This window comes from Lepus europaeus, chromosome 6 (assembly GCF_033115175.1).
Source record: "Lepus europaeus isolate LE1 chromosome 6, mLepTim1.pri, whole genome shotgun sequence".
Classification (NCBI taxonomy): Eukaryota; Metazoa; Chordata; class Mammalia; order Lagomorpha; family Leporidae; genus Lepus; species Lepus europaeus.
In genome coordinates, this window is record NC_084832.1 from 37,189,987 (window position 1) to 37,203,228 (window position 13,242).

Consider the following 13,242-nt stretch of genomic DNA (forward strand, 5'->3'; position numbering starts at 1 on the left):
CAGCCATTTGAGGGATGAATCAGCAGGTGGAAAATATCTCAGTGTCTGTCTCTCCCTCTCTCTCTGTAACTCTGCCATTAGAATAAAATAAATAAATCTTTTCTAAAAGTGTTTTTTTTGTGGGGGAAGGTGTTGTGGCATAGGGGGTTAAGCCACTCCTTGTGATGCCTGCATTGCTACTGGAGTGCCAGTTAAAGTCTCAGCTACTCCACTTCCAATACAGCTTCCTGCTAATGCAGAAGATGGCCCAAGTACTTGAGGGGGCCTGCCTCTCATGTAGGAGACCAGGAGAGAGCTCCTGGCTCCTGACTTCAGCCTAGTCCAGACCTACAGAGGGGGTGAACCAGCCGATGGAAAATCTCTTTTTCTCCCCATGACCCTGTGGGCTCTATCTTTCAAATAAAAATATAAATCTTTAAAAAGAAGGAGAAGAAGAAGGAAGAGGAGGAGAAGAGAAGAACAACAACAACAACAAGGAACTTAAAAAAGAGACAAGTGTCTGGCCTACCAGTTAAGACACCCACATCTCATATTAGAGTGCCTGGGTTCAAGTTCCAGCTGCACTCCCAGTTTCAGCTTCCTGCTAATGCACACCCTAGGAGGCAGCAGGTGATGGCTCAAGTGGTTAGGTCCCTGCAACTCACGTGAGAGACCTGGATTATTTGAGATCCTGGCTTTGGCCAAGCCTAGCCTCTGTGATTGGGAACATTTAGAAAACGAACCAGTGGATGAAATCTGTTTGTCTCTCTGTCTCTCAAATGAATAAAAAATTTTTTAAAAATATATGATGGAGATGGTATGTGGCCCATAACACCTAAAATACTTACACTTGTTTTTACATAAAAGTTTTGCCAAACCATGAGACCAGAAAGACTAAACACTACCACTGTACATTTAAGAAAATGCAGGCCCTGGAGAAGAATCCTTGGGGCTCACAGACTCACCACTACAGGCTCCTTCTAAAAAAGGCAGGGAGGGGTGGGCGTTGTGGCACAGCAGGTTAAGTGAACATCACACTGGATGCCTATATTTCATATCAGAGTGCCTAGGTTTCAGTTTCCACTCCCTTACTGATTCTAGCCTCTTGCTCATGTGTATCCTGGGATGTCATAGGAGAAGGCTCAAGTACTTGGGTCCCTGCCACCATTTGGAAGACCTAGATTGAGCTCCTGGCTCCCAACTTTGTGTTTCTCTCTGCCTTTTAAATAAGATATAAATAAGTATATCACCACCACCATCATCATCATCATTATAAAATGTCAGACAACTTTGGAAAAAGAAAGATTCTAGAAGTCTGTAGGATTTTAGGGGAGGAACAGGTCACATACAAAGAATCAGGAAGCAAAATAACTTTAGAGTTCTTAATGGCAATTCAAGTAAGCTAAAATACAACAGAGCAAGACCATCATAATTTGAAAGAGAATTATACTCCAGCCTAGAATTTAAAGCTCAGCCAAGTTATACAATGATAGACTTCAAGGTCTGAGAGTACTTACTTTTTTCCCATCTTTCCTTTTGGTAAAGTACTGGGGGTGGTATTAAAAAAAAAAGTGAGTGAGCAGAAAAAAGGATGAGGGCGACATGGCATCCAGGAACAGGTGTTTCAACAGAGGAGTGAGTCAAAGGGCACCCCCAGGATGATGACTGAGACACATCCCATGATGACAACTGTATGTAACGCCCAGGGCACAATCTGCAAAGACTGGAGCAGAAAAGGCACGGAGAAATGTCTCCAAGGAGATGCAGTTAATAGAAGGACAGATGGTCTGAGACATTGAGAGGAGATTTAGATTGTGGAAAAAGAACCTGGGAGAGACTTAGTGTTATGTTACTCCCCAAATTAAGTCCTCCCCGACTCGCCCCAAAACAAAGCCAACAGCAAAACAAGAAAATTATTAACTCTGGAGAAATAAAAAAGTTAAGGAGAAAAGTACATTGGTTATGGCTCAATTGAGAATAATGTTTCTGTGGTCAGAATAAGATAAACAACTCTTAAGTACATTTAGGAGAACAGGAAAAGGAAAGTATGTATGTTGATGTATTTTGTAATTGGGAGGGAGGGGTAACAACCATAACGGAAAGCTTAAATCCTCAACTTCCACATGGAGAAGTCAACAAATAACATTTAAGCAACTTCTACCTCCAACCATGGCACAGAAACTGGCATTGGACTAGGAGTCCTGCTGGAAACAACTGAAAACATGAGCAAAACATATGAAACAGTTATTTGTCAAGAGTGGGAAACAGGTGGCCCAGAACTGTAGGTAAGTCCTACAATAAGACCAGCTTTCTGCTGGCAGACATTACTGGATCCCGGTGTGGAAAGAGAAATCTGAGCAGAACACAATATTCTCAATGTCAATGATCTGAGGAGGAAAAGAGTAGAATTTAGAGACTGGGGTAGCTGGAATTTGCAAAAGAACTGGAAAAAAGCAAACCAGATACTTTGGAGAGCTATTGCTTCCTCTAGACCAGTGCATGATCAGTGTGCCAGGTGGGTGTGAGGAGTAGTGAACCTGGGACTGAACTTTGGATCAGTGTGGTCAAGAGACTGTTCATTTACAAGGGGAATGGGTAAACCAGAAAATATATGAAGAATAATAGGAACCAGATTTCTCACTTTCAGGAAAGGGAGTTAAATCATAAATATGGAAAGAATGCCAGAATAAATTCATTGTACTATGTTAGAATTACAATTTAATTTTTAAATGTATTTGTATTTATTTGAAGGGCAGAAAGAGAGAAACAGACTTTACATCTACTGGTTCATTCCTCAAATGCCCACAACAGCCAGGCCTGGGCCAGGCTAAAGCAAGTCTGTTTCTCTCTTTCTGCCATCTTCCGCTGCTTTTCCAGGTGCATTTGTAGGGAGCTGGACTGGAAGTGGAGCAGCTGAGACTCAAACCTGCACCCATATGGGATGCTGGCACTGCAAGCCAAGGTTTTAATCCACTGTGCCACATCACCAGCCCCAGGGTCCTTCCTTCTAACTGCCCTTTTAGCCCTGGAGTTCAGAGAGCTATCTAACCAGCCAAATTGAGTTTTTAAAACAACACTTTCCTTCCCATTGAAATTAATGGATTTTTTTTTGATCCCAGTATCTTTTAGATGTTATTGTTTGCTCAATGAGTCTCTCAATCCGAAAATCACCATCACTTTTATAATCTCTGGTTATGGACTATATTTATTTTTTATCTTGCCTTTTATAAATCTACTTTTTTAAAGTTTAAAAAAGTTTGCTTATTTATTATGTTGTCTAATGTGAAGTGATGCTATAATTAGTACTGAAACAGTATTTTTACACTTTGTGTTTCTGTGTGGGTACAAACTGATGAAATCTATACTAATTATATACAGAATCGATCTTCTGTATATAAAGATAATTGGAAATGAAAAAAAAAACTGGTGTTAAATTGGAAATGGCATAGACAATTAATTTTTAAAAAATATCATGTAGGATCTCTGTCTTTAATGTGCTGTACACTCTTATTTAATGCTATAACTAGTACTCCAACAGTATTTTTTCACTTTGTGTTGCTATATGGGGGCAAACTGTTGAAATCTTTACTTAATATATACTAAACTGATCTTCTGTATATAAAGAGAATTGAAAATGAATCTTGATGTGAATGGAAGGGGAGAGGGAGCGGGAAAGGAGAGGGTTGCGGGTGGGAGGGAAGTTATGGGGGGGGGGCATTGTAATCCATAAGCTGTACTTTGGAAATTTATATTCATTAAATAAAAGTTTAATAAAAAAAAAGTTGCTTATTTATTTATTTTAATTTTTACTTGAAAGGCATAGAGAGAGAAAGAGAGAGAGAAACACACAGACAGGTCTTTCATTTGCTGATTCACTCCCCAAATGATGACAACAGTCAGGGACTAGGCCAAGGCTAAGTCAGTACCAGGAACTCAATCTGGTGCTCCACAGAGATGGCCAGGATCCAAACACTTGAGCACATTAGCAGGAAGGTGAATGGAAGCAGAGTAGCCAGAGCAGTCAAAACTGGAAACAGGCAACTCCAATATGGAATGCAGGCATCCCAAGTGGTGACTTAAGGCCCACCCCCAAATCTACTTTCTTGAGTCAACAGAATGTATCCAATAATTCTCACTAGTCTCTTTACTTCATTTTCCACTTGTTATTCCATATTTACAAAAAATTCAGAATAGAAACTTTGCTTCCAGCAGTTAGACATTTGACATCCCCAGTCACTGTTATGCCATTTGTGCATATTTTGTAGACAGAATTAACAAAGTATAGCTTCCAACTGTTCTGTGAATCTATTACATACTCCCATAACATTTTTCATTTTAGTTTTGACTCCTACTAAAATTACTCAACTATTGCAGACAACAGGGCTGTGCATTTCTTTTTTTTTTTTTTTTTTGACAGGCAGAGTGGACAGTGAGAGAGAGAGAGAGAGAGAGAGAGAAAGGTCTTCCTTTGCCGTTGGTTCACCCTCCAATGGTTGCTGTGGCCGGCGCTGATCCGAAGCCAGGAGCCAGGTGCTTCTCCTGGTCTCCCATGGGGTGCAGTGCCCAAGCACCTGGGCCATCCTCCACTGCACTCCTGGGCCACAGCAGAGAGCTTGCCTGGAAGAGGGGCAACTGGGACAGAATCCAGCGCCCATACCGGGGCTAGAACCCGGGGTGCCAGCGCAGCAGGTGGAGGATTAGCCTAGTGAGCCTCGGCGCCGGCCAGGGCTGTGCATGTCTATAAACATTTTTCTTTTCCTTTTCCCCATTAATAGAGCCATTTATTTTCAATGAAGTATATGACCCTGTTGCTATATTCCAAACACAAAATCCAACTCTATTTTATGGATAAGTTTCAGTCAATTTAAGTTCTTTTGGAACTCTTGTGCATTTAAACAAGTTAAGAAAAATCAAAGCGGCAAACTAACACAGAGATAGCAAATGAGAGGTAAGAGAACAAAAAATCATGGTATCTAACATTACTGAAAGGGACTTCCCTCTTGTTTCTTTATTTGGCTTTAAATGCAAGGAAGCTTTGTGGAAAAGGATGAGAAGTACCTATAATAAATACTGCCTATCAATTATGAAAAAAAAAGTTAGACTTTTCCTCTGTCTGAATACATTCATTAAAATTATGTAGTCTCCTCTAACATGCCCTGAAATAGTCCACATATAGCTAATCCTAAAACAAAATAGGATAAAGTGAAATAGGAGCAGATATAGGCCAAAATCCCAAGTAACTAATCTTGGGTACTCTGACATATGCCTGAGGAAATTACTACTAGAAAACAGAAGCTTTTAAGACAAAATCTTAAAAAAAAAGAGAGAGAATACACAGTGACAGATAAGAAGCCTGAAAATTGGCAATACTCATTACTGAATTTAAAAGTTAATCATTATACTGCACTGTTTTAAAATTAAAGGTAGTTCTTCCAAATGTTGATGCGTATTAGCTCAATAATTGATAGTGACTGCTAAAGTGACTTACAGAAGTTTCCTATAATGGTTTCTACTTTTCTGCTTTGCTAAAATGCAAAGGTGGTATGTAAGCATTCTCAAACTGTAAATTGCTTAAATGTCAAAAAAATTACCTTTTCTAGAAAAATATCTTGGAAGGAAAACATGTCAAGTCAATTTTATAGGGCAATCAATTAATTTAAATAAACATAATAAATAGTTCTTACCTAATTCATAGAGATGCCCATCTACATGAACTAATGCAATAAAATGAAGATCTACTTTTTCATCTATATTTGGTGCCTGGAATAGGAGGAAAAATACATATTAAATACACTAGTAGTCAAATAAACCAACCAAGTCCATATAAATACATACAAGTAATATGAAATAACATAAGAGAACATTTTTGCAACATAATTCAAGGTTTTATCATTGATATAGTGGTCAAAGGGTGGCCATGCTGATGTTTGTGACAATGTACTCATCCATCACAAAATCACCCCTTTCTTAGTCTCTACTGATTTAAAGACCAAAAGTTGTGTTCACCTTGGAAGCCACGGTATCAGGCACAATACCTGGTACATTATATATGTACAACACATACTTGTTGAATGAAACAAATGTGTTAACTGATTTGTGTAATTTAAAAAATTTGAATAAAGTTTGAAAATTTTTAATAATGTATAAACAGAGTTAAAGAAATTCCTTTTGGTTAATTTTTAAGACATCAAGAACATGAGTTACTCCCTTGATGATCTGAACTTTTAAACAATGCAGAGTTGGCTTAGAATTAACTAATTATCTTAACTCATTCTATATTCAAAAAGTTTAAACATGAACAGATGTAGGAAAATAGCTCAGAAGAGCAACAGGAAGAGAAAAAGGTTAAAAGTGAATTAAAGTATAACTAACCGTGGCTTATGATTTTTTCCTTTACCATGACTCTCAATGAACAATTTGAAGTTAAAACTACACCTGGGTTTTCTTAGCTTATCATATTCAATTTGGATGAACAAAATCTGTTTCTTAGTTAATTTTTGTAACATTAATGCATTAATTAATTAGCACTTTCTATGATATGCAGTAACCATACAGCTAACACTACATAGTGTTACTGACTACTAGATGATTCTGTTATCCCTCAAATCTAAATGATTTGGAATAATATACAATCACAGTTAAATCCAAGTTGAACACAAATTTTAGAGGGAAAAATTTTTAAGAGGCATAAACCAAATTATATCTCATACTACTTAACATCCTTTAAGTAATACAGATTTTATCTTAACTCAAAAATTATACTTTTCACCCTCAGGTAATGATATATTTTTAAACAGCTGTGATATGAAGTCTTCTTACAGAAATTCAGTGACAGAACAAGCATGACTATCTTAGATTTACGGAATACTTCTACAAGATTTATAGGTAGTGGCTCATCAAATTGTACATTATTCCTTAGAGATTATTACTCTGAAACTACGAATAGAAGAAATTCAATATAAATTAATGTGGCAAACTAGCACTTTAATCCAGAACTACAGAATGCCAGAGTTGGTAGGAATCAGTTATCCAGTTTTAGTGTTGCTCCATTACTGCACTCCTCTCTACCACAGCCCCACCTTGTGGCAGCCCCTCCTATGACAAGGAACTGCCACTAGGTTTTGAGGCAGTTCATTCTGTTGTTAGATCATTCTGTTAGAACTACTCTCCTCATCCTGAAGCTAAAAGATGGATGTCTCCTGGTATTTTCCCATCATCATAGAAAAAAAAAAAAGGTTAATAACTTGAATTTGATATTTCTTCAAATACTTAAAGACAATTATAATGAGTACTTTTTTTGTTTTGGTGAGGCAATCAAAAAGTACTAGTGATTACTCAATCCAACACTCTCATTTTTGAATCAATGACCACACCAAAAGAGAATCCAATTTGTGAAGGCTGTTGGCAATTACATAAACTGTAAATTAAGTTCTATTACAAAAATATTAAAAAGAGTTCCTTATTCAGCTATGAAAAGGCTTTGTTTTACTCATTTTAAGATAATTTTCCAACAGGATATCACATATTTTAAATCTTCTGACCTAATATGTTTTCATGAAATATGAATTTCATATCCTCTCTCCTCAAAAATGAAACATCTCCTATCGTCTGTTTTTATAAGTTGCTAGTAACTACAATTGTGCCAGAGGTAAAAGCAGTACAGTTGGAATCAGAGAACTGAATATGTTCCCAATCCCTGTGAATCTCTAATAAATGTTTAAGGTTTCTAAAAACCTCAGTATCTATTATGAGCTTTTTCCATTGGTCAGCTTCAGTCAGTCAGAGTCTAAAATTTGCAATTATTCAATTGCTTAAAATAGTTCTATGAAAAAAATAAAAAGCAAATCACAGCATGTCTTCTGTTTCAAAAAAATGAACAAAAAATAACTAAATAAAAGAGAAAAACAGAAGCTATAGATTAGAACCCTTTTGCCTATATTTCACACAAGAGCACTTTTAAAAATTTGTGGAAATGGAATTAAAAGGTATATTTGTTTTGGTGTAAAAACTTTTGAAATCCATGCCTTTGAGGGGTCTTATTAACTGTTATATAAACCCAATAAGGTAGGCAATCTGATCATACCCATCTTACTCTCAAGAAAACACAGCACAGAGGTATTAAGCAACATGCTCTAGGTCACAAAGCTGTTAAGTGATGGAGTCTGGATTCACATTCAGGTAGTGTGGTTCTGGAATCCATGACCTTAACCACTATGCACTGAAAATAATAGAGTTTTTTTAAGGCAATGGAATTAATATGGAGCAAAGATCAACATCACATAAAAACAAAACTGAAAATGTCAACATTTATGACATGTTCATTTATACTTATAATATTTTAGGTACAAAAGAAATTATTCATATTTAGAATTAAATGTGCTCAGTTCAGAAATGACAGAGTTAGGATTTTACTTTGATCATCTAATATCTTTTATCTCTCACTGTCAAACAGCACATGGCACAGTAAGGATGCAACAGATATCAAATGGATGAATGAATAAAAATGATAGATGAATACTGTGATCCCATGAGAATGAAATACAGAGAAACACCAATCTGTTGATACTCAGCACACATGAGAGGCTATTTGATGACCATACTGATATCTGGTGGAAGCAAATGTCTAAAGAAAACTATCAAGACTCCATTTCACAGTTTGAGTATAGCTCTAGAAGGGTAAGTAAGGAGGGAAAAAGAATGTTCAGCACTAATTTGTGTTTTTAAGTGCTAAATGTTTGTGTAATCAGACTTCCTCTGGCTTCAAAAGTAATGATGATTTAAGAAATGTCAAGTTTCTCATAAATGTATGACACACACCAAATTTTTCAGGAACTGCAATTCTAGGTAGGCTCTGCCAAACCAGTTATTGCCTTTAATATTCTAAAACATAGAAAAACAACAGCTGCAGTTGCTTTATTGTGTAGTTTGTGTCAATTACGAGTAGAAACCATCATCAATCTCAACATTTTAGAAAATGAGCAAGATGATGAGAACTAATGTACTTTTTAAGAGTTTGCTGATATTACCAGCCTACTAAGAGAACACATAAAATTTGTAGGAAGGCCACATCAAAACACAAGAACATCTTCACTTCCTACTTGGAAAAGATCTTTAGAAATTGAAAAGTCAGGGAAGATCAGATCAAGATTACACCATGTACCTGAGCCACCTCAGGGAATAAAATAGCTGAGATGAAACACCCTACACCATGAAGGATTTAGATTGAGGATAGAGGAAGTAAAGTGAATCCAGAGCATGGCAAGAGACTACTGTCATGCTCAGAAACATGAAAAAAATAAAGTAATAGATGGCAAAGAACTCAGGATGCACACAGCTTTTGTTGACCTGAGTCAACTAAACGAAATCAGAAAGCTGAAGGGCAAGAGAACACATAACTCATTTTAAAAACTGACAGGAAGTTAAACATTATTATGAATGTCCATAAGTGCTCATCAAAAGCAGGCGCCCTGATGTTGGCAGGATATGCAGTGGAAAGATGGATGTTCACCACAGTACTGGCAAAAGTCAAGCTAGACTGCAAAGCATTGAAGTATGCCTGCAATCTTACTGGGGGAGAAAAAACTAATGGTTGAGTGAACCAAGAGAAAAGCACTTTGAAGACTGAGAGTTTCAAGGAAAAAAAATGGACTGCCCTTGTCACTGGGAGAAGAGATGGAAGATTGACTACACTTACAACAGAATGGAGACCCAAAGATGGTAGGCGTAAGAAGGGTCGCCAGCGACGAAGACGGAGAGATGGACTGGTTGCCTTTGCAGGGCCTACATGGTTACGTTTGACCCAGGGCAGGGATGCATGGTGACACAATGATGAGGCCTTCGTTCTGCAGTGGCTAGAATGAGGCTGTGATGAGGATGGCGAGGACGACTACATAATTAAAAAAGAAAATATTTTACTTAGACCACGTTACTGAGTGATCATTTATTCTTAAAAGCAACGTATGGTCATACTTGTATTCCTATGGTCTAGTAATTTTAATAGCTCAAATCTAGTACAAAAGTCATGTGAATATTGGTTAAAACAGAAATGTGTAAATATAAAATCAAGTACATCAGGTTATATGGCATAGCTTCTATAAGTGCACATCTGAAATATTTATACATCCTCATTTGCATAGCACAGACTCATGGAACTGAATATTTAAAAGCCACTAAAACGGGATTGTAAAACAATTTTTTTAAATGCAACACTGTGTAACGGTGTTTTACTGTGTAACACATGTAAAACAATGGATAATGAATAGGCATAGGAAAAAAGTAACGTGATGGGCATTGGTAAAAAGAATTCCTTTAGAGGGCTTAAGTTCTAAAGAGAAAAAAAACTTTAAAAGATAAGCAAGAGTGAAATTAATTTCACTGAAGCTGATGACTTGAACAAACCATACTAATACTTGGGCTGACAAGATAAGTTTTATGGAGAATATGATCTATTAGGCATCTTGTAATGAATATAACATTAGTTAATATATGTACCACTTATTTTATACTTTATTTTATACACTATATATATATAGTGCTTAAAGATACACACACACATACACACACACACATATATATATATATGAATTCATTTAAGGGTTGGGATTCAAATCCAGGAAATTGAGTTCTTTTTTTTTTTTTTTTTTTTTCAGTCTAACGCTCTCCCAGCTGAGTTATTTCAGCTCTAGAAAATCAAGTTCTATAGTCCAGTGATCTTAATGACTATGGTGTGAAACTCAAGTGACAAAGATTTCAATGCGAACTTACTAGAGCACATTCTAATGAATAGAGCAGCAACTCTCACGAGGTCTGATATTTTCAGATTCACTTTATTGAACACTATTTTACCACAAAAGCTAAATGTGGTTCAACAATTTGTGATAAAATACATATGGGTGCAATAACTAACTTATTAGTGATAAATGAAATGATTTTATAATTGTCACTTTTACTAAATTAGTACCATTACATGAAACAAAAAATTTAAACCATGACAAAATTATAATAAACATGAGACTAAAAAGAACAGTAGTATATATCTTTGCTTAGTGATAAGATTTCACTATGACCTATTCTCTCTTTTTTTTTTTTTGACAGGAAGAGTGGACAGTGAGAGAGAGAGACAGAGAGAAAGGTCTTCCTTTGCCGTTGGTTCACCCTCCAATGGCCGCCGTGGTAGGCGCGCTGCAGCCGGCGCACCGCGCTGATCTGATGGCAGGAGCCAGGTGCTTCTCCTGGTCTCCCATGGGGTGCAGGGCCCAAGCACTTGGGCCATCCTCCACTGCACTCCCTGGCCACAGCAGAGAGCTGGCCTGGAAGAGGGGCAACCGGGACAGGATTGGTGCCCTGACCGGGACTAGAACCTGGTGTGCCAGCGCCGCAAGGTGGAGGATTAGCCTATTGAGCCGCGGCGCCGGCCAACCTATTCTCTTTAAGAAAATGAGGTTAGTCTTCTAATCCTGAAGTTCTATGAACCTCCTTAGTATTTTCAATTTATGTAAACAATACATTAAACTAAAGCTATGATTTCAAAGTTAAAAAATAATTTTGTGTGAATACTTCATCTGCTTATAATAAGAATAAAAAATATAAGTGAATCCTGTATTTGGTTTTAAATGGGGATAAAGATGTATTTAATACAGTGTTCTTAGTCTACTCAGAAGTGGCCATGTTCAATATTATATTTAAATAACAGAGGGGAAAGAGGGGTAGGGAAAGAGGACAGGGAAAATGAAAGAAGGAAGTAGGGGAAAGGGAGGGGCTGGGTGACTGACCAGTAGTGAGGAGAAAGGTTTTTTTCTAAGAGCTTGGGGAGGTGAGAGAGATTACTAAGTGAAAGAATGTATATAAGGTTAGGAAAGGTGAAATTAGAGAGGCTTTCTAGATGAGAATAAAGAACAGAAATGGGACCATGTTACTCATTCAAAGGAGCTGGTGAATGATGAGATTCCTGGGTCAGCAGAGGACTTTATTACTCATAGCACAAGGAATATGATCCTCAATTTGCTTGTGTCCACTCACATGAGGGTAATGCAGAGGGTCTAGATGGATGTTGGCACTTTCCAACAGGAAAGATACAAGGAGCTTGTAGAAATGCTATTTTGGGGATCTCTCTCTCTCTCTCTGTAAGTCTGCCTTACAAATAAATTTTTTAAAAGTCTTTAAAAATAAGAACCTTAAAAAGTTTTTCTTTCAGAAATAATTCAAATTTATAAATAGTTAAGAAAAGTAAAAATTGGATAGGCAATACCCAGATTTGCTCTCACTTGCTGTATCAATTGCATTTGTACTGTCTTACTCTATGTAATTGTTCCCCCTGAACCATGTAAAAGTAAATTATATACCTCATGGCCCTTTATCCATCTATACAATCCATATAATCCATACAATCATCACCTGGTATCCATGGAGACTCATTCCAGAGACCTCTGCAGATACCCAACTTTTAGGATGCTCAAGTCTCTTATAGAAAATGGCACGGTACGTGTATATAACCTATACATAATCTAGAAATCTCTGTATTAGGTATCACAAGCACTCTAAAGTAAATCTAAGCAAATAGTTGTTATACTGCATTATTTAAGGAATAATGACAAGAAAAAGTGTGAACATTTTTAGTACAAATTTTTTTTCCTCATATTTTTGTCTGTACTTGGTTCAATCTGTGGACGTGGAACCCAAGGATACAGAGGGGCAACTGAGGTCAGTATTTCCTGACTGGTATTATTCCTATTATTGATATAATACTTTTGTTTAATCTCTTATCCACATTTCATCAATTTATCTAGTCACAGTCTTTATAGTAGTATTCCCCAGGATGTAACCTAGAAGCAGATATTGAATTACTCATCATATCATTTTAGTACTCTTTAAAATGGAACATTTCCAACAGTTCTTGTCTTTTAGGGCATTTTAAATACCATCTCTTCCCTAATTTATTCTCACTAATATTTTTTCCACTTATTACTCCAGTAGATAATTTCTCTGAAAGTGCAACACTAAATCACTCTTGTCAATGCCTCTGCTCCTCTCCTTGGCAAATGCTTGAAAATTCAGTCTGAGAGCATCATGGGTCACAAGCTTCTCTTGGTGGAAAACTATTGCCACTGCCAGTGTCACAGGGAAAACACCAGAACAGAATAGAAACACTGGAGAGGAGCAGGGCCAATTCCAAACAGAAAATCCAGCAGGAGACTCCCTTGCTGGTCATGTGGGTACTGGCAGAGCTTTCATCCCAACCATAACCATATCATATCTCAGCATATT

At 37.0% G+C, this 13,242-nt stretch overlaps 1 protein-coding gene across 1 annotated transcript in view; it reads right to left on the reverse strand.

Moving 5' to 3' along the window:
* UCHL3 (ubiquitin C-terminal hydrolase L3) overlaps positions 1-13,242 on the reverse strand; it is a 53,014-nt gene that overhangs the window by 4,072 nt on the left and 35,700 nt on the right. Inside the window, exon 5 of the mRNA XM_062195300.1 lies at positions 5,664-5,739. Within this exon, the coding sequence (XP_062051284.1) occupies positions 5,664-5,739 (76 nt within the window). The remainder of the gene's footprint in view (positions 1-5,663; positions 5,740-13,242) is intronic.